This window comes from Hydractinia symbiolongicarpus, chromosome 10, assembly GCF_029227915.1.
Source record: "Hydractinia symbiolongicarpus strain clone_291-10 chromosome 10, HSymV2.1, whole genome shotgun sequence".
In the NCBI taxonomy this organism is placed as follows: Eukaryota; Metazoa; Cnidaria; class Hydrozoa; order Anthoathecata; family Hydractiniidae; genus Hydractinia; species Hydractinia symbiolongicarpus.
The window spans coordinates 15,237,240-15,258,848 of NC_079884.1; the positions used below are offsets into that span (position 1 = coordinate 15,237,240).

Consider the following 21,609-nt stretch of genomic DNA (forward strand, 5'->3'; position numbering starts at 1 on the left):
GAACAATTCAAACTGAGATCAGTTTTTGTATTTTTAATATATACATATATATGTACAAACTTAAAATTTAATTAGCATCAAATGTATTGTATAGAATCAAACTCAGAAAAAGTTCAACGTAACTAAGCAATCCGAAGTGATATTTAAATGACTCGTCGGCAGCGGTGCAAAAAGTGAAACGTCTAAAGGTTAGCTTCAAAATCACCCATAATATCGCTCTGTGACGTCATATCGATAGTACCAGCCAACTAAAGAGAGAAAAAGTCAGATTTAAAAAGTTAAATTAAAAAAAAGAAAAAACTTCTCGGAATATAATAACCTTTATTCGCAAATATTAGTTCTGTAAAACAAATTAAAAAAATGAGCAACAGTATATCAAACACTATATGGTCGAGTTCAAAATGACTGTATTTGTTTAGCTTTTCTTTTCCAATTTATCATAACGCGTATCAGCAGAACGGAATTTTTTAGTAACACAAGTGAATTTTTCTAGCACAACTAACCCGATTTCACGCTTTCTTTTTCCTTCCACATCTGTAACGATTTTGTTTGAATTGTCAGCATTAAGAAAATAGTCCAATAAGTACTGTTTATATGTTACTTTAAGGGCAGAAATTTTCGCGGGCAAATCGCGAAATTTCGCGAACAAATTCTACTTCTGGAAGAAATTTTACAGAAAAACTTTCGCGAATGACAATGAATTTCAATGAAAAAAAACATTGATTTTAAATCGAATATCTTTTTAAAGGGGCTACGGAACGGCTGTTGGTTTTCGACTTTAGTGAATTACACGAAAGACGAGCTGATGGCGGCGGAAAACAAAAATGGCTATTTTTCCGGCATGTATGTAATTTACAGACTCTAACATATAGATATATCTAATATATATATTTAATATGTGCGCGGAATATACGGAATGTGAGCATTTTAACCAGTTCGTAGCCCCTTTAATGAAATAACAATACTACTGATATAAGAAAACAATCAAATATTATATAGAAAAAAATCACCAAATTATTCTCACTCTTCTCTTCGTTTTTTTGTCTTGAAATTTGAAATTTGTGATACGAAGATATTCAAACCCTTCTGCTTTTTGATTTTTAGCTGTTTTCCCCACATTGAGTCAAGCTTTGGAGCCATTTTTAGAGTTAGAGTTTTAGAGCCATTTTTCACGCTGATTATTTTTTCGTTGTGATTCTATTATTTCTACCCTTGTCCTCGGAGCCCTCCTTATTTAAGAGTTTTCGGCTTTTAAAACTTGTAAAAAACTTTCGCGATTTTAAAAAAAAGTTGTTTTTTCGCGAAAGTTTCGCAAATTTCAGGTTAAATATCTTACCTGGCAAAATTTTTCGCGGAAAGGGGCCAAAATCGCGAAAAATTTTGCCCTTAAAGTATTTGAAGAAATAAAAAAATGAATTGTCTGAAAATTGTTCTTTTGAATAAGAACAACCCTCGAATAAGCATCGCACTAAGAAAATCTAGTTTTCAGTAAATGCGGCGGCGCGTAATCAAGGATTTACGGTAATACTGCTTGCCGAACTATTTTTTATTAATCGTTAATGTTTAACTCAATTGATTATAATAGTTTAAAATATTTAAAAGCATATTCCTTGAAATTGGAACAGTTGCGCATAGAGAAACTTTTTATGCCAAATTTACACTAAGGAAACTTACAGCTTGTCGCTTTCGCCTTTCTTGTTCTTTTCTTCTTTCTAATTCCCTTTTTTTTCGTTCGACTTCTTCCTGCTGTTGTCGCGCATGCTCTAGTGCTTCTTCTTCCTCCTTTTCACGTTTTCGTTCGTCGATCAGTCTCAAGCGATCTGATTCTTCGCGCTCCTTTTGTCGGCGAGCTTGCTCTTCAGCTTGTTTAACTGCTCGTTCCTAAACGATGGGGGAGATGGGAAATGATTTAAAATTCATTGTCCAGGGACGCCTGTAAACTCAAGTCACTTTAATTGACGCAAAAAGATCGAAAGTCGTTTTGGACTTACCTTTTCCTCTTTCTCTTTCGCCATTTTTTGAAATTGTTCGAAATTGGCAGTTTTGCTAGTAGGGTCTACTTTAGTTGGAGGTTTTGGTGAAGCGACTGGTTTGTTTCCCCATGAAGTTACATGTTTTAATGGATTCTCTTTCTTGAGACTATTCTCAGCTGGAGATGCAACCGGTTTTGAGTATGCATCACCTAAAAATGACAAAAAACGTTCCAAATACGAAAATACATGGCAGTCAACAAAAGATGAAAACAATGTCCTACTTTTTTGATTTGGAAGACTTTTTGACAAGATACTTTCATCTACCATTCCAAAAGAAATCTTATCTTTTCCAATTATACTAGCTGGGGATGCTGCCGAGAGTGGTGTCTTAATAGTGGCTTCTGAAGATTTTGACGATGCCTTCAAACCACTTAATAATGAACCTGGCGTTGTTACCGTAGTAGCAGTTGAGCTTATCGTTCTAGTAAAAAGACTGACCGGCGTGGAACTTGGCGTTGGTGCACTTAACACTTTTGTTGCGGAAGTAGGTGCTGCAACCAAGGTTGGCATTTTTAACGGAGGGAGTTTTGAAGCTGGTTTTAATTGGGTCGCAGGATTAGCCGAAATGGTTGGCGGTTGCGACAGCTGACTTGGCATAGTTTTAACAGTGGGTGCAGTCTGAAGACTTGGTGCTTGTTGTGGTGATGGCCGTTCAACATTCACCGAAGAGTTGCTTGTCGCAGCAACTTGAGTTTTTGCACTGGCAACAATCGATGACAACGAAACTGGAAAAGTAAAATGAATTTAAATGTATCTACTTGACATTAAAATTTCACTTTACACAGTAAGAAATGTTATGTTCTACCTACCTGGTTTCTTATCGGGAGCAGCTAACAAGCCAATGCTGTTGCGAACGTCTTGCTTAGGCTACGTAAAAAAATAAAAAAAATACAATACTTAAGCAATTACGTTACAAGCAATAGTTGTAATATCCTTCCCAACGACATTAGGGTTGTTGAAAATGAAATGTGATTGTTTCTCCATCCTCCGTGTCATTTTTTTGTACTGATAAAAACAGCAAGGTGTCAAAAATTATAACACTTAATTACCTTCTCTTCTTTGTTTGTTTTCTTCGGTTTTTGACCATCTGAAAATATGAACGTGCTTGCATTTACAATGCGAAGTAAACGCGAGTCAGTGAATGAAGGTTCTAAGTGTCGCAGGGAAGTTGTTCATTATTTTCGCTGCATTTTCGAAACAATGCAATGTATTTACTGGTTTTATCATGTGGGGTTACGAATGCAATTAATACGAATAGACAAAGTTCTGCAGTCCACATTTTCTATTTTTCTCACTGGTACATTGGTAAACAAAAACTATCTGTAAAAATTTCTTTGCGTAAAAAAGGAGCCATATAACTTATTATATTTTCCTATATGATTCAACATCTTGGCAACATCTTCAAAGTATTAGAGAATACTCTTTGTAACTCTCTGAGATCAAACTTTGTCTGCTCGCTATTTTTTTAAATTGCATTGAAACAACGATTGTTAATACGAAAAGAAATATCAGATCCGTATAGTCATGAACAACTTCGCCTGCTATACTTTTTGTTTTATATTTCCATGAACTATCTCGATTTAATGCAAACCAATTCTGAAATAGGCGTAGCATTAGAAAGAGATAACGTTGTCCAATACATTGAAAATTGGTTACCAAGTAAATAAATTACTAACAGATCAATCTTCAATGAAACAAACAACCTTATCGTGCACAAATCCACGTATTAAAAAATGTTGTTTCATTAAAAAGCGCCTGCATATCACACAAACATTACATTTTATCATAAACATCATTTGCTCATATAAAAATCTGAAGACATAATATATGTACATATTTGGTCGAACTAGAAAAAACACAATAAATATGAAAAACCTATTTATACACAAAAAGAGCTGTTTAACTTATATTCAACTACCTTCTTTCTCAGAGTCAGAACTGCTGTCAGAACTCGACCCACTGCTTGATCCAGAACTGGAACTACTTGAGCTACCACTCGTGGTACTACTTTCTGACAGACGCGACGTTTTCGGTTCTGATCCTGCTGGTAAATCTAAAATAATTTCAAAATGCACACCATTAACTGTGTCAACTCAATTTAGTGTAAATTTAATATCCTGAATAGTTACCTTTTTTAGATGACTTTTTGGATTTCTTTGGTGCTACTGCTTGTAGCTTTCCAGAAACATCCTGTAACAATAATATTTTTCTTTTAAACTTTTACACTAGTAAAAAACAGGAAATTTAAATACAAGGCAATAAGAACCTTTCTTAAAATTCACCATGTCAAACAAAATCCACCATAACTATCAAGCCGTTTTGGAACAAGGATGTGGATTCAAACTTTATATGTGTTACGGAAACAAAACTGACACTATCTTCAGGGAAGAAACAAATGCAGAAGAAAGAAAGTTGAATTGGTGATTCACAAACTTAAGTTCCAATTTTTTTTTTTAAATATGGATGGACATTCGCATTATTCCACATTTTATTTTATTCCTGTGTGCAATTTTCCTGCAAATTCAGTACAAAATTTAACTTAGACATTGAAAATTGCATATTAGCAAAACAATATATTTGTGGTTACTATTTTGAAATTCCTAATTCTGTAATTTCAATAAAACGATGCTTTGGGTACCTGTACTGTCACTGGCAATGCACTATGATAACCTGTCAGGCCTGGAAATTTTTGGAGTCAAGGGAAACCATCCATCGTTATCGTGATTTGAAGCTGGCAGAAACGATCAAAACATTTTTTCGTTTCCGCAAGGTCTACTTCGCGGAAACGAAAAAATGTTATGTTAACAACGGTAATGATTAGCTTTAAACCAATAAATAAGTGGAGAACCATTTTATAATGGCTATAGTTAGTGAATAGACCTACTCCATAGCAGTAAAATTTTATAACATATAATTATTATAATTTGAAATATTGCCCAAGGGAAACGATTTATCGTTACCGTCTTAATTGATTTGCGGAAACGTCGCGGAAACGAAACGATGGTTTCCGCCAAACTTCTAGGCCTGCCTGTCAGACCATCTATGGTATTTTTAATGACAACCATACCTGCAGTCTTTTCTCAAGTTCTTCTTTCTTTTTTGCCTGCATCGCCTCCCTATCTTCAGCTGACTTAGGCTTCTTGATTGGTGTTTTCTTTTTCTTAACACAGGAATTCACATACTTTTCTAATTCACGAAGAGTGGCTGGTTTTAATGTCTCGAAATCAATCTCGATTTCGTCAGGGTTGTTGCCTTTCAAACTCGGCTCTTTTGTCTGTATAATATGAACAACTTTACCAAGCTTATCCCCTAAAAAAAGATCATCAGCATAATTTCGAAAAAAAAAATTATATACTTTAAAATAAATTTGTAATATTCTATATTTGTTTCATTGAAACTAAGTATAATTTAAGTATAAAATATACACATTTCAATAAATACATTAAAAATACTCTAAGCATAAGTTAAGTATAATTAATATTATAAAGAAAGTATTTATACCTGGCAGTTTGTTTATATCCAAGCTAAGTTGTCTCTTTTCATCATATGTCATGGCTTTCACATTATCATCATCATCACTATCATCAGGAAGTTCTCCCTTTTTGGCAGCAATTCTAAAAACAACAGCAGAAAGTTAAGAACAAATGAAATAAAATTACAAAATTAACGTGATGAGGCCCAAGCATGGCAAGAGAATATTAAGATGTTAATGTTTCTGTCATAACAATCAGTTAGGAATATTATAGTATGGTTGATAATTCAAAACAAGCTTTATAGGAACCCAAGTGAAAAATAAAATTGTGCTATCATGTAATCATTGTCAATTTTCTGTCATTGATTTAAAATATATATTAAATATATGTAACTTTTCTAAAAAACAATTATCAGGTGTCTGTGACAGGAAGCTTTTTTCATTTTATTCTATTTCAGTAATCACAATATGACAAAAAGAATCATCGTATTTTCCTGTTGATTAAAAACCTGGAAATACATAAAAATATTATCAACATTCAAATTACAATTGTTTAAAACATTTATACTGGTTGTACTGTTTTTTAAAAATTTTTAGCAAACTTCACTAATGTTTTGGCTCTATTCTGACTTTTGAATTAAAAATATCTTCTGATTGTATTATACCTTTTTTCTTTAAGCATATGCTGAGCATTGCTTAGCCTCTGCAAATCAAACAGACATCAAGTCTGTTTGATTTTAATATTTTAATTAGACAGCCTTTTATCTTATACATAAAAAGACCCAAACACCACATTGTGTGACCTTAGTCTTGTGCGATTATACCTTCAGTTTCGCTCCTGTTCTTTTAAAGCCTAAAACAAGACCACTTCTGTTTTTAATTTGTCTCTCCATTCAGCCTAACCTAAGCCGATTGTGTGTTTCAGGTAAGCATATATAAGTCTGATACAGTTTAAAGAGCTAAGAAATAGAAAATGAAACAGATATGGTAACCTTTTTAATAATAGAAAAAGAACTTGGCTAGTAGTATTCCCATATCACATACCATTTTTTATATTAAAATTTATCTTAAATTTGTAAAGAGCAAGTTATTTGTGTATAGCAAGGGTATGTATTTTATCACACGCTCAATTTTAAGTGCTAACACCCACCACTACTCTTAGCTCACAACCAAATAAAGTTTTAGGCCCTTCACAATAGTTCAGCATCATTCTATTTCTACTATTGGATCCCTTTAAGAAGTCGCTGTCAAGTACTAAACCCAACGTACAGTCTTGTCTTTTTAAACTGTAACAAGACAACAAGACAAGAAAAACAATAACGGTTTAAATTTGATTTATTAGGTAACAGATTTCCCAGTTGAAAGGAAAACATTTATTTATGTCTGAAACGTACTTGCTTTTCTTTGATCGCTCTGAAGCTGACTTCTTTTTTAAACTCTGTGTAGACATAGTGGACTTCAAATCAGCTTTTTTCTTGTCTGCCTTTGGTAAAACTTTAATGGGAGAATCTTGAGATGTTTCTACAATTCCTTTTTTCTTCTCTGTTTTCTCTTTTTTTTTACTTTTTTCTCTCTCAACAGTTTTTAAGAGATTAATACTCTTCTCCTTTTTACTGACAGTTGATTTCTCTTTACTTATTTTTTTATCTTTTCTATCCTTTTTTTTCTTCTTAACACCACGCTCAGCTTTTCTATCTTTTTCCACTTTAGTTAATTCAGAAAGTTGTTCATGTACAGATATAAGTTGTGCTTCTAACTGTGCTAATTTACGTTTACGTTCAGCCTCGCTGTCTTCAGATTCTTCACTTGAGTCATCCTCGTCTGATTCTTCTTCAGAATCAGACTTCATAACTTGCCTCGCTGATCTGGATTTAGTATTTATAGTAGTAGTTGTAGAAGTTGCAGTTGGAGTTGAAGGCTCCTGCATTTCAGGTTCATCTGGCATTTTTGCAAATTTAACCTCAAATAAGTCCTGTAATTTTCTGGCCATTTTGACAACATCATGGTCAGGTGGATTGTATTTATAACAGTTTGTAAATATTAGTCTTACATCAGTTGCAAAAGCTGTGGGATTGGCATATTCACGTGCTTCCATTTTATTCTAAGAAATTGAAAACAAAAAAATATAAAAAAAATGTATGCAATTTAAAAAAAGAATGATCATTTTCCAGGACTTAAAAATATATACAAATACAGTTTCAAATACAGTAAATCTTTCTTAGGACATACTTTAACAGTAGATAAATCCATTGGGCGTTTTATAATGTCAAAGTAATCATGTAGACCAAGATTTTCTGCAGGTACTGGTTTATAAAACGGCCATGCATATCCTTCATGTTTTTTGGAAAACATCTCTTTGATAAGTGTGTTACAATATTTGAGTTGCTCAGTCAACTTGGTTTTTTTCTTCCCTGGTGTAGGCTAAAGAAAATATAAATAGAAGCTAAAAAATTATCTTTTTGATTTTTAGGCATCGCAAATGTTGATAACATATATAAAGAGCACAAAAACAGTTAAAACTAGTGATAAACAATTACAACACAATACAGATGCCTTCATCATACTATAGCTATATAGTTCTTATTTAATATACAGTAGATATATACACACATCTTATTGACATTTTTATATTTCAAGCTACCTTGTTTATGTACAAACAACCAAACTTGCACATGCTCCCTTTTTTATTCTTAATTCGGACACATGCTTATGTTCAAGTGAGTCATGTTTAGGCCTCAGGAATAATCTGATGATCATATTGTATTTTAAGCCTGGATGGTGTGTAGGAGTTTAAGAGATCTAAGAAGTTATAGGAAAGATTAAGGAAGAGGTACCATTATTTTTTACCTTTTTTATCATATTAGGATGTTTTCTAATGGACACTAAGAGGAACAAGGAGTCACACCTCTAAGAAACAGTTATAAACATATTTGAAAGGGACAGTAAATAGATACAGAGACTTGGTTATAAACCAAACAGAGGTAAAATTATTTTATAAAGTAAAGAATGATTATTTGATAAAGTGTTTTAAAGAGACACACCAAGTTTAATAAATTAAAATGTTGCTTCCACTAATAAAGTAAAAATAGGACAAAATCATACCGCAATCTCCTGTTCCCCGGGCAGTTCTCTAATAGGCTTTTTTATGGTTCTACTTGAAGATTCTCGTCGTAATGGTATTTTCGCTGGTACACCCGGAGTGACATCCATTGTTGACAATATTGCTGTCCCAGGAGTTGTAGTGTCAGCCTTCTTACGCTTAACACCTGATTTCACCTAAACATTGACGGTTAATTCACTCATTAAACAATGTCATCATGGGCAAAAACAACAATATTAACTATTCACAACGAAATGATACACCATTCAGCAAAATAAATCTCCAGGAAAAAAATATATCACTTTCTTACAAAAATTGTAAAAATAAGAAAAAATTAATTTCTTGAGGTATATATTGATTACAGTGCACTACATTCATAAATTTGTTTTACTATACTAATCTCTTAAACATTGTTGTTACACAAAAATAAATATTTGCAGAAAAAAAAAAAATTACAAAAATTAATCTTATGAAGGTAATCCATCAAAATGTTTGATAAATATTTTTAATCAGACAATTTACAACGATTGCCCAAAATTAGGCAGTAAATGTATTCAAAAATGTCCAAATTACCATTCTAGTAGGTAACTTTGGAAGAATATCAGGTGTTGAAGGAACAGTAGAGGTGACATTTGAATGTGGGCTGGTAACAATTGATGGTTGTTCTAATGCAACAGGTGATGCTACTGGAACTATTGAAGTCTGTGAAGGAGAAGTTAGAGAAGGTTGTGTAGTATCTAAATTGATGATTTCAAAAATATATTATTATACTTGACACATAATAACTTCCATAACAAAAACTAGCACACAAAAAAGATACACACCTGCTGGTAGAGATCTAGGTTTTGTAGGCTCAATTTTCTTTCCTCGTTTACTAGGTGGCTCACCAGTAGAACTAACTGCTGCCTTTTTTAGAACACCCTTCCCTTTTCCAACAATCTCATACTCTTCTGGAGGCATCATTGCTAGTTTTTCATTGAAAAACTTTTCCAATGACTCTGCCATGACGACAACATCCTACAGAGAGCATATTGCTTTTCAGTGACATGTAAATATAAAAAAATTGAGTGAACCATAAAATAATATAAAAATGGTTTAGTAGCCTAGACATTTCTGACAATTTAACAATTAGGAATTCTTTTAGTTTAATCACTCCTCTTCGCACCACTGGAAGTGGAGGCACTGTGTCCGTTACATAATGGTAGACCTTGCTGTGATCAAAGATGCACTGTTAAATGTATATTACAAATACCATTCTCTTATTTTTTTTTAAGAACTAACAATTTTTTTTCCAACGTATATTCTCAATATTTGGAGAATTTTGTGTAATCATAAGAGTGAAAAATCTTTGTCTACATTGGGCGTCTTCAAATAATAATTTGGTGAAAATCTGTTCAAAAAATAAACGTTTCAATACACACTCAAAAAAGAAAGCGAAATAATATATCTAGAGCATAGTAAATTTGCCTCCTATGGCAATGCAAAGCATTTTCAAATGGCTTAAAGGTAAAAAACATTAAACGGCTAAAACCGACTAAATGCTGTTTATCCTGTGATAAATATTAATATTTATCTGTGGATTTTAACTTTAATTTTGTATTGCATATTTTTTTATATTTTTATTTTTATTATTGCATTTCACTTTAGTAAATAAGAAAATCGTTGACACTAACTTTCCTGTTTGTTTTAAGATTAGGGGTAAGCAAAACATAAAAACTAGCATTTTATGAACATACTCTTAAAATATACGTACACTGAACAAAGAACTCTTGCAACATTTGTAAGCAACGAGCAAAAAATGTTAATGTAACAATAGCTGCTATGCTTTCTGTGTCACCTGTGCTTTTCAATTTTCACTTTTAAAAACTTTTTATGTTTGTCGAAAAAGAAAAAAGTATATAAAAAAAGAGTTTATGTGAGGTGTTAATATAATGTACAACAGGAAAAGTCATAAAGTCTAAGTACATGTGCAACAAAAGTTATGTCATGTAATAGATGTCATAAGCACTTATACACTCTTCTTACTTGTTTGATCAACAAGAGTGGACAGTATGTGTAAAAGAAATGTTAAAACAGCAAAAATAATAGTGAAAATATTCAAATAATGTTTTTTCGTAAACGAACAGAACATTTTGTTCCTTAAAGTGTTCATAAGCGATTAACAGAACCAAAATATAGTTTTCATGAATATATATAACTTAAATTGTGTGGGCACTTCTTTCTTTATTGAAAAATCGGCTTCAGGTGTGTTGCACAAAATTTAATATGCGAAGAAATGAACACATGACATAATGTAGTGACTTTTCATCCATTTAGTTTTAATTATTTTATGTAAGTTGGTTCTTTAACTTGATTTCTTTAATCGTTGTGGTCTGTTGTTTATATATATTGGCTATTATGTAGTATACATATGTGTATACAAGTGAATATCCAATTTGCTTTAAGTAACCCTTTTATGCCTGTCAGCAAACAAACTCATACACACATACAGAACTTTTTAAACATTCACTTTATAAGGTAGTTCCAATCCTTATGTAGCATAAAATTATAAAGCAGGCATACTTCTCCAGGTTTGTTGTATCTGTAGCAATTGGTAAATATAAGACGAAAGTCCTTGATGCAGTCAGCTGCACACATATAATCCTGGTGCTCCAGCTTTTTCTTTATTGTTCCCAAATCCATAGGTGATGTAATGATTTCATAATAATCCTGAACAAAAAATTGGAGACATGTGAAATGGCTATCTAGCTGGCTATTATTAAAAAAATATCTAGATAGTTTCATATCTGACCTAGTAATAGGAAACTACTACTACCGCCTAGCTTTAATACGTGCTTTGTGTATAGCTAGCTAGCTAGCTGGCTAGGTAGCTATAACATCTATAATAGCTGGCTGGCTCCCTCCAGTATAGCTGGGGGTCACACTCTACACAAATTACTTGCCCAAAAGTGCTAGTAACAAGAAGTTAATAATATAGAAGTTTTAATTACTGGAATTCTGAGTTTAACAGCATCGACGGGCTTAGCAAAGGGCCAACCATACTGATGTTTCAGAATCTGTCTCAGGACTGTTTTGAGCAAAAATTGCAATTGATTTGTGTTGCGTCCTTTCTTCTCCCGTTTGGGCGGCATCTTCGGTTTCTGAATCTTTAAAAGTCATTGAAATATTATAATAAGGTGTGCATATTGTAAAAATTTCTTTAAAAATATCAAAATGTGTTTAGTAAAAGAGAAAGTGTCATGGCGCGTTAGCTAAATGAAAATGGCCTTTGTATATTTAGCAGACCAGGTTGAGCCATCTGACTAGTGCAGTAGGGTAATTTCAGGACTGAGTAAAAAATGCTATATAAAGCGGGTCAGTAATTTCTTTTCAAAATACTCATTAAATATATTCGGGTCTGTAACCTTTCTGCAACCATTTAAAGAAAGCATACCAAGGGAGTGGTGGGCTTCCCTTCGCTCTCGGTTTTTATTTCAGCGACGAATGACGGTAACCCAACAGGATTTCCAGCTATTACTTGAGGAGGCTTATTTTCTGAAGTATCGTTGCCTGCTAGTGCATTTGATGGTTCTGATATTGTCGCAATGGGTTTAATGTTCATGCTATAAGATAAAACAAATTGTTCGTGGTTGTAAATAAAAAATGGCGCTGGTGGGGATTAAATGAACCAACATAATTAAACAAGAGTATATTCGTAATGAATATACTTTAAATATCCTTTTTGGATTGTCATTAATTGACTGTTTAGACTGGGTGATGAAACTTCATTTTTATTGCAAATTAAGCTTGTAAAAAAATATTGTTTTAAATGGCAATACTCTTACAAATTAGTTCAGTAATTTTATGCTTGTAAAATTTTAAAGCACAAAAATAAGACGTTATACCACTCTTGTATGCTTTTAGCGTCATTTTGAAGTGACTTCTCAGCTGACAGGGTATCCACTTCCATGGATTGCTGAGGATATAACTGAACCATTTATCTTTTCTTCGGCGTCCTCCATTCATGAAGGGCAACGAAGAAAGCTCTTTCTTTATCAACTTTCTGCCAATATCCCCCGCAAAGAATAATCGTGACGAATCATCACGTGATGACAACAAAGCAAGTTGCGAAAAAACATGGCGGCGCTTCTGCGTAAAAATGGCGCTCAATAATATAAATCTTGTTTCTCTTAGCAGGGATAATTAAACAGTTAGCTGCCAGGTTAAATAGATATGGGCAAAACCAGCGAATCAGGGCTGTTGAAAAATATCCCCACATGCTCTGCTATGTGCCAGATCAATTCAAGACCCAGGACATGTGCAATAAGGTTGCTGCAAAGAAGCCCTGGATGCTCGAATATGTCCCGGATCGGTTTAAGGCTTAGGACATGTGCTACAAGGCCATTGAGGAGATGCCACATGTGTTCAAATATGTACCGGACCGGCTCAAGACGCAGGACATGTGTAACAAGGCTGTTGAGGAGAATTTCTACCTATTCAGGTATGTACCGACCGGCTCAAGACCCGAGACATGTGTAACAGGGTTGTTGGGGAGGATTTCGAGATGTTCGAGTATGTGCCAGATCAATTAAAGACACAAGACATGTGCAATAAGATTGTTCCAAAAGATCCCTGGATGCTCAGGTATGTGCCGGACTGGTTTATCACCCCGGATATATGGGATATGGTTGTTGAGAATGAGGAGCTCGAACTACTCGAGGCTTGCTATTACGGGAAGATGGGAAAGGCCGGGATTAAGGAGGATCTTTTTCCAATAACCTGGCATCCGGATAGGGTCGTAGATTCGTGGTAAGCGGTAAAATGTTGTGCTGGTGCTGCTATCATGAATATATAACATATAACAGGGGTGGTTGTGCATGTACAATGACATGCAATTCTCTGCAGTCATTCAAAATATACAATAAACAGAATGCTGAAATTTGAAAATGAGCTTGTTAAACCTAATATATTCTACAATTTTGCTGCTACCTTCACAAACATCAAAGATATCAATATGGAATACTTGACAGTCTCAGAAGCCATGCCCGCTAACGGAGCTAAGGACAAACGATATGTGATAGGGTACCATACACAAGACTTTGTGGTGGCCTTGAGGGTAAAGACACCGAAAATCTGGTCCCCGAATGGGGTGACCAAGTATAACGCCAATGCGTCACCGGCAATGAGTCTCGATTTTGAAGAGTATCCAGATTGGATTGCTAAATATCGTCAAATATGGTCATAGGTTGAGGAGTTGATATACGAGCAATTAACGACAGAGCTTGTAAAAAAGGACCGTTTATATAAATTCCAAACTTCAATATTACATGGACGTAATTACCACCAAATTCTATGGTATGCCTGTACCATACGATGAGCCCTGCCGGGCCAGCGCTATTCTAGCCTTTTCATTGGTCTCAAGTACACATCACAGAATGTCGGTATAAAGATTTTAAAAAGGAATGGTTGCTGAGTGAGGATTAAGAAACCATATTATTTTATAGATCTCATTAGACCTATAAAATGTAATACGAATTAAGGCCTATATGCAGGTGGGGACTCTACATAGTGCTTGCATGTTGCACAGATTGAAGCTTTTTTAAAATAAAAATTTTTAAAAAAAAAAGAGAGGGAGGTTTTTTAAAACCTCCCTCTCTCCTGTTCGTTGATAGCATTTACAATCCTGCTAAACCTCTGCCGCATTTGTTCCTTCATCAGCATATACCTTTCTTTTTCACGGCTAATCAGGCTATACTCATGGTCACTGATTATGCCATTTTCCATTGCCTTACTGATGAGGTCAACGATGGAGTTTAATTTTGCCCCCGCAAGTAGCCTTATACCTTCGTGCTTTTTGGATTTAACACGTAGGCATTTTAAAGCGTTCCGAAGACCGGCTTGCCCTATTCCGGCGGCAATCGCGAGCCCCCCCCCCCCCCATGGTACAAGCCAAGGGTACCCCCATACCTGAGGCCATGGCTCCTATCCCAAGCCCTGACGTAATCACATTTATGCCAAGCAGACCATGGTCGCACATTCTGACCCACGTGTTGTCCATCTTGAATTTTTTCGCCAATCTATTCCGCTCCTTTATTTCATCCCGGAGATATTGTTCTATCTCCTCAATTTTTTTCAGCCTAAGGACCTGCCCCTCATCCTGATCAGGGCTAGCTATATCGCTCATTTATTCTATCAGCAAATGCATTGTGATGTCAAAAAACGTGACGTTCTTCTCGTGGTGGTAGACGTCCACAGCATAAACTCAATACGGTCAGTAGACCCCTTTAGGGGAAGGTATACGGGACTGTCAAAGGTCCAGGTCAGCATGTCTCCCCATGCATTCCATTCCTTGGTGGAAAGCAGGGCCAGAATTTTAGACTTTTTACCATCAAGCAAGCAGTCGTCTTCATCCAATTGTGGACAAATAACTCTTAATTTTTGGTATATGTCGGTCCTATATATGACATCATAATCACCGTTCATAAAATACCAATTACTGGGGTCATAGGGTAGGCCTAGGAGCTGCAAGGGTCGATGAATCACCACCAAGTACCCCTCAGTGACACGGAGTCTGGAGTACCCATTTTTCAGTACGAAAAGCTTGATCTTGTCCTCCGCCTGGCTGTTGACAATAGCTGTGATATCCTCGAGTTTGTACAGGCCATTCATAATATCAATCCTTGTAATCCTCTGGTCGGGTCCTACTTTACGTATAGTGATATCGTTGTTGCTATATAGGTTTAGCCATCCAGGCCTAACCGACATTGATTTTAGAGCAATACGGGTGTCCTGGCCCACATAGTCTTCAAATATGATAGGTTTATCTATGTTGGTGATATAGAGTTGTTTCATATCCTTTTGTTTTAATAAAATGAATATTTACCACTACAACCACTCTGCAAAGTATAAAAGTAACAGGGGTGAATGGCCACTTGGTGTAAGCAAGTTGGAACACCAGGACCTGTACGTGAGTACAGACTCCCATATTTCCGTGGTATTTCTGGAGTTTACCAAATACGCCATAAAGGTGCCAACAACCTATCTCAATGACCCTGTTAATGTGAACTGGAAAGGTCAGGCGCTGGATTACTGAAATATTTAGGTCAATTTCGCTACCCATTGCGCAACTACCAACTAGGCATCTGTAGCAAACACATGACGGGTTCGGTACCCCTCATCAACTCTATTTTTATTTCCATGTCTACTATCACATGCGTCGCATCCTGGCAAGAATGAAGGTCCCCATGTCGTATGATGATGGCTTCTCACAATATAAAAATCCATACTCGAGCTCTGGATATGCACAGGTATGCCGCGAATACGGTGTAGATCCCAATAGCCTGTACAAATTCAAGGCGGTCATGTCGTCGTTGACACATGGTGGATGGTGACCCCAAGTTGATGGGGACTGGGGCAAATTTATCTTGCCGACAAGCCACGGCCGAACATCAGAGAGTCTGACCAAGCCGAGTGAGAGTATCAGGGTTTATGTGGTCCTGTTACTGGGATCGCAAGCATGTGCCAAGGAATCCCTACTAGGAACCGGTGCCGATAATTATACAGCAAGGCAGATCCTGGTACAGAAATTCGAGGCTATGGTAGAGCGTCAAGAAAATGTAAGTCATGACATCACAGAGTTTCAGAAGGTACTGCAATATGCCCGGACTCCAGTGAACTCCGCTGTCATGCATCACGTGCACATGTTACCCTCCGATATGAACTTGCGTATAGGCAAAATTGTCGGGTACAATAATAATATTTTGATTGCACCGGCTAACGCAATCATTGACATCCGACTTGACCTGAATAACAAGCCTATTGCAAGGCATACAGAGAGGGCTATCAAACCACCTCCTAGACATACCATCAGACATGTGGCAGATATCAAACTACCACCCAAGCATGACACGCATCCTATGTCTCCTATACTAATCATACTATACGGACCATACCATCTATACCTCCCAGACCTACAACAAGGCAATAAATTGTAGGACAGAAGGGTGGGGGTGGCATCCCCATACGTTTTAGAGGGTCAAATCAGCATGAGGATACCAAGGCCTCAATAATCACCATAGGTAGGTATAATCCTTGCCTATATATGGCTACGAAAAAATAAGGGCTTATTTCACGTATAGTACGACAAGCCCGGCAGTTCCTGCAATTGCCATATACAGATGTTTAGCTGCATATGTAACGTTGGTTGTCGCTACCCTCAGAAAGACCGATAATCCCGGGTAAGGCAGCACCTGCATTGCCTGCTAGATATTTAAGGAAGTTTCCGAGCCTCTCAAGTTGTTTCTCCACAAAGCCTTTTTCACTACCCGCTGTAGCACCTGCAGCACCTGCCGCGGTACCTCCCCCTCCTGTAACAGAGAGTACAATAGTGCTTATTAACAGCCCAATAGCAGAGACTATACTAGCTATGGTTATCCCCTGTTCTCTGAAGAGTATACGAAGCTTTTCCAGCAGAGTTGTGTTATCACCTGCAATTTTTAATAGCGTGTCCTTAATATGCCTCAACTGGAGGTATATGTCAGTGGATAGTATGCCATGTGCTTCCCCTATAGCCTTCCTTTTATCGTTCAGATCTTTAATCTCTTTCTTCGCCTTTTCTATCTCCTTTTCAAGATTAGCCTTCTGTCTTTCGTCCGCCCCGACCTTCTGCTTTTCAAGTTCTTTCACCCTGCCCTCTGCCATGTTAATCTCGCTGTCGTATAGGATCATCTTATTTTTCAGGCTTTTCAAGTTACCTCTTAACGTCTGAAGCTCGAGGTCAATTCCCCTTCTTTCACGTGGGGTAATACCACCTTCATCAGGTCCAACAAATTCATTCATCTCCTCCAACGATTTCATCTCAATATGTTCGGCCTCCTCCTTTTTTTCATTATACCTTTTAAGGAGGTTCTGGGCCCTAAATTTACCGCCTTTGTTGGGTGTAACATAGTCCACAAACCCAGGGCTTGCAGGCTATTACTACCCAGGAGCCTTTGTATCTGACCCACGGTTTTTAGGCTACCATCTTAAATAGTAAGAACTATTTCCTTGAAGGTTTTTTTACCTTTCACTATCTCCTTTACAATAAGTACATTAGGCTGTAAGCCCAATTTTTCCGTAAGACGATCGTAAAGGCCATCGATCTTTGATTTTAATAACCTTTTCCTCTGCCCTGAAAGATCTTGTTCTGTTGAAGCCCCCGATGTTCCGGGAAGTTTTGGCGTTCCAGGGAGTTTTGACGTAGTATCATCGAGCTTATCCGGATGGCCTCCATCGTTCTCCTCCTCATCATTATCAATGTCAGGCACAAATACTGGATTAGTCGGCATTCTTTATTTAAAAGATTTCCCTATATATAATAAATATGAGTGCATTTAGAACGACGACGCTAAACCCCTATGCAGAGATGAAGCAACTATTTGGTATCAAGGGCCGAAAACAAAGGGTTCAAATAAGTCACATACCTTCAATTATTAACCAGAACGAAGACCTGCATGTGGATATGCCTAATATGTCTGGGAATGATGTTATCTTTCCGGGATCCATCAAGCTTCTACAGTAGACGTCCGTTATTTCGAATGCCACTTAATTCGAACTTTCGTTATTTCGAACAAATTGCCAAGTCCCTTGAGTTTGGTTTAATAAAGTCTTAAGGCCGTTTCACATTACAGAAATATATTGAATCCAATATATTGGAAATTATTGATAACTATTGAAAAATATTGCCTCAATTAATTGACATAATGTGAAACCAACTTTTGAGACACGTTCGAAAAAACATTACGCAATCGCTTTCAATACTTGTCAAGACTTTTTAATTCAAACACGGTTTGAATTAAAAAATATTGCAAGGGAAATTCTTTTGTTGTGAGAAGACTCAATTGTTCTCCGAACAATAGAAAAATCGAATTAGCAAAGTATTCGAAATTTGTCTGTCTGAAATAAACAGTAAATGAAACATACGATCGAAGATAAAAGATGGAGCAAAATAACATTTATTATTTTGAAAGTCAGCCACACGATTTTGCTACGAATGATCAAATACTATTTCCTCAAGCTGCGACGCAACAGCAACATGCCGCACATGTCTTCACTCAGAGCTCACCAAAACCAACCTCGTCAATCTTGAGCCAAAACACACAAATATTCGGTCAGAGCGTGCCACAGCAACTTCAACCTTCACTCAGCCCCGTATTTCAAAATCCAGAAGATGAAACTTCTGCGAAACCTCAGAAGCGAGGAAGAAAAGGCTTGAAACATGAGAAAGTTTGGAGTAGTGGTGAAACTGAACATTTGATAAATTTGTGGTCACAACACGAAGTTCTATACAAAGTTAGTTGCCCAGGATATATGGACAAAAACAAAAAACAACTGGCACTTGTAGCGATTGCAGCCGAGCTAAATTGTAGCGAGAGTGAAGTACAAAAGAAGATGCACAGCATGAAGACTTATTATGGGACATTACGTCAGAATTATGAGGAATCGAAGAGGAAAAGTGGAAGCGGGAGAGCTGATTTGAAGAAGCCTAATTGGCCTTGGTATGCACTTATGGAATTTTTGAACGATAACTTGACTTCCAAGCGCACATATTCCAACATGAGACAAAACGAGGCTTTATCGGAGATTGACGATTTAGAGTCTCACGAATCTTTCTATGTGACCCCAAAATCGAAAAACAACCGGAGTAAGGGGCAAAGTTCGTGTCAACAAGATCTGCTGTACGTCAAACAATCTGCGCTTATGGACAAAGCTTTGAATGTTTTGTCTAGTCCTAAGCCGAACGCACAGCTTTCTGAAAAGTCAGCTGACGATCTGTTTGGAATGATGGTGTCAAAGTCTATGTCTTCCATTCCCGAGAGCGAAGATAAGGAGGAATTGAAGATAGAAATCCAATCACTTATTTTACAAACAAAACGAAGAATACAGCTTTTCTAGAACCCTTAGATTCGTCATTGTTTGTATTTGTTGTTTTGGTGAATAAAGTTCTATTGTCCGTATACTTGATTCCATTGCCAATGCACCTGACCTATACCTTGAAAATAATCACTGAAAGAATTTCGAATATTTTCTGCGCGTGTGCTAAAGTTTCTTGATTTTGTTCCTTCCATCGGGGACAGACTTGATAGGTTGTTAAAAATATTATCTTTGATTTCCGGTCCCTCCGCGTTTGTATACGTTTGCATAGACATAGTACACAGCATATTATGTAGCGCACAAGTAGCTAACGTTACTTTTACAGCAGATTCGGGCAAAACATTTAATTTTGCAGTGAGGCAGCGAAACCGATTTACAAGTATTCCAAAAGCGTTTTCACTTGTTCTTCTTGCACGTGATAAACGATAGTTGAATATGCGCTTTGAGTCAGTAAGTCCTTTCTGTGCGTAAGGTTTCATGCAATACTCAGTTAAGGGAAAAGCATCATCAGCAACTAGAACGTATGGCAAGAGTGGCTGGTCACACTCAGGGTTAAGGAAGGAATCATCAATTCCAGATATGTTTGGCAGTTTTCTCCTTTCTGGTAAATCTATGCTGTTTGTAGATAATCCTCTGAAAAATTCACACCGCCTGAAAACTCCACCATCGCTCAGACGTCCCTGGCAGCCGATATCGACAAAAATAAATCGATAACGCGCATCAATGATACCTAGTAAAACTAAACTACAAAAACCTTTGTAGTTGTGGTATGTTGAACCGCTAAGCTTAGGATGGTACAGAGCAATATGTTTTCCATCCATTGCCCCAATGCAATTTGGAAATTGCCACATCGTTTCGAATTCAGATGCAATTTCAAACCAGTCGTCTTTGTTTTCGGGGAACTTGAGGAAATCATCTTTTAGTGTATCATATAATGCTTGACAAACCTGAGGAATAAATGTGGCAATGGTTGAAATACCAACAGAATAGTGATGATGTAAGCTAGTAAAATTCTCCCCAGTAGCGAGAAAGCGCAAAGTTATTGTTAGCTTCAACTCCGGCTCCAAAGGTTTCCGTAAATGCGTTGTCTTCTTCGTTAATTTACTTCTGACTTTCTCAAGTAAAAGCTAAACAAAAGGATTGTTTTAGATCAAACTCAGAATTATTTCACATGAATATCAAGTTAAAAATTATATTCACCTCATATATGTCTGGGCTCATTCGCAGGTATTTGCGGAAACTCTCTTCGTCATACAAACGTAGTTCTTGCACTAAGTTATCGTAAACACCGATCGATTTTCGTTTTTTCATCCACTCCTTCACCCAAATTATACGCTTAACCTTAGGTTTGGAAAAGTTTGTCGGAAGTAAAGTTGTAGCAATAATAATCGCAGCAACCGCTTTTCTCTGTTCCTCAGTCATTTTGAATTACAACAAAATTTAAATGGACATTTAAAGAGACATTTAAAGAGACAATTTGCAATAATTCGAAATATTTTCCAATATAATGAATTCAATAATTTTCAATTGATATCATTATTCATAAATATATTGCTGTCAATATTTTTCTATATATTGCTGTAATGTGAAACGGCCTTTATATTTTCAGCTGCTTAATTCGAACTTCGCTAATTCGAACATTTCGCTAATTCGACCAATTTTTATTCCGAAGGCTGCATTATTCTCGTTAATTCGAAATTTTGTGTATCGATAAATGAAATTTAACGGAAAAATAAAAAATGTTTTCATATTTATTCATTTTTATTGAATCAATGGTGGCAAAATTTCTTTCAATTTATCGATTAAATTGGCATTTCCAATAAAATGAAGTTTACAAGGAATTTGGAGGCCTTGCCCATCGCCAAGCAAACAACGTTAAAAGATTTTAATAAAAATTTGTACAAGTTGTAATAAAGTTATATTAGCATAAAAACCTTTCACGTTTATTAAAATTCTTGTTTTTTCTGAACTTCCGATAATTCGAACATTCGTTAATTCGAACAAATAATTTAGTCCCTTGCGTGTTCGAATTAACGGACGTCTACTGTATTTGACCTGACGCTGACGGGGACCAATACAAAGCTTAGTATCAGTGGTAAGCCTGGTGAATAATC

General features: G+C 36.1%; 3 protein-coding genes across 3 annotated transcripts in view; all 3 read right to left on the reverse strand.

The window, feature by feature from the left end:
- The window catches only part of LOC130612479 (COMM domain-containing protein 9-like), an 82,517-nt gene that overhangs the window by 42,803 nt on the left and 18,105 nt on the right, over positions 1 to 21,609 (reverse strand). The window lies entirely within an intron of this gene.
- Positions 7 to 12,660, reverse strand: LOC130612475 (bromodomain-containing protein 3-like). The gene is made up of 19 exons (XM_057433796.1): positions 12,490 to 12,660; positions 12,039 to 12,207; positions 11,596 to 11,751; positions 11,168 to 11,314; positions 9,430 to 9,622; positions 9,179 to 9,342; positions 8,608 to 8,781; positions 7,735 to 7,926; positions 6,900 to 7,606; positions 5,535 to 5,647; positions 5,101 to 5,342; positions 4,163 to 4,223; positions 3,952 to 4,086; positions 3,083 to 3,120; positions 2,843 to 2,900; positions 2,255 to 2,758; positions 1,992 to 2,182; positions 1,675 to 1,881; positions 7 to 248 (listed from the first exon to the last, which is right to left on the reverse strand). The coding sequence occupies exons 1-19, from the start codon at positions 12,579 to 12,581 to the stop codon at positions 183 to 185; spliced, it is 3,609 nt and encodes a 1,202-aa protein (XP_057289779.1). The 5' UTR covers positions 12,582 to 12,660; the 3' UTR covers positions 7 to 182.
- LOC130612899 (uncharacterized) lies at positions 19,567 to 20,917 on the reverse strand. The gene is made up of 2 exons (XM_057434233.1): positions 20,696 to 20,917; positions 19,567 to 20,622 (listed from the first exon to the last, which is right to left on the reverse strand). The coding sequence occupies exons 1-2, from the start codon at positions 20,915 to 20,917 to the stop codon at positions 19,567 to 19,569; spliced, it is 1,278 nt and encodes a 425-aa protein (XP_057290216.1).

Bases quoted from the DNA above. Each gene is read 5' to 3' on its own strand.
- LOC130612475 (XM_057433796.1), bottom strand. From the start codon at position 12,581: ATGGTTCAGTTATATCCTCAGCAATCCATGGAAGTGGATACCCTGTCA. The intron at 11,752-12,038 runs GTATGCTTTCTT...TGACTTTTAAAG, and splicing joins GGAAGCCCACCACTCCCTTG to ATTCAGAAACCGAAGATGCC. The intron at 2,759-2,842 runs GTAGGTAGAACA...TTACTTTTCCAG, and splicing joins TGCTCCCGATAAGAAACCAG to TTTCGTTGTCATCGATTGTT.
- LOC130612899 (XM_057434233.1), bottom strand. From the start codon at position 20,917: ATGACTGAGGAACAGAGAAAAGCGGTTGCTGCGATTATTATTGCTACA. The intron at 20,623-20,695 runs GTGAATATAATT...CCTTTTGTTTAG, and splicing joins TGAGCCCAGACATATATGAG to CTTTTACTTGAGAAAGTCAG.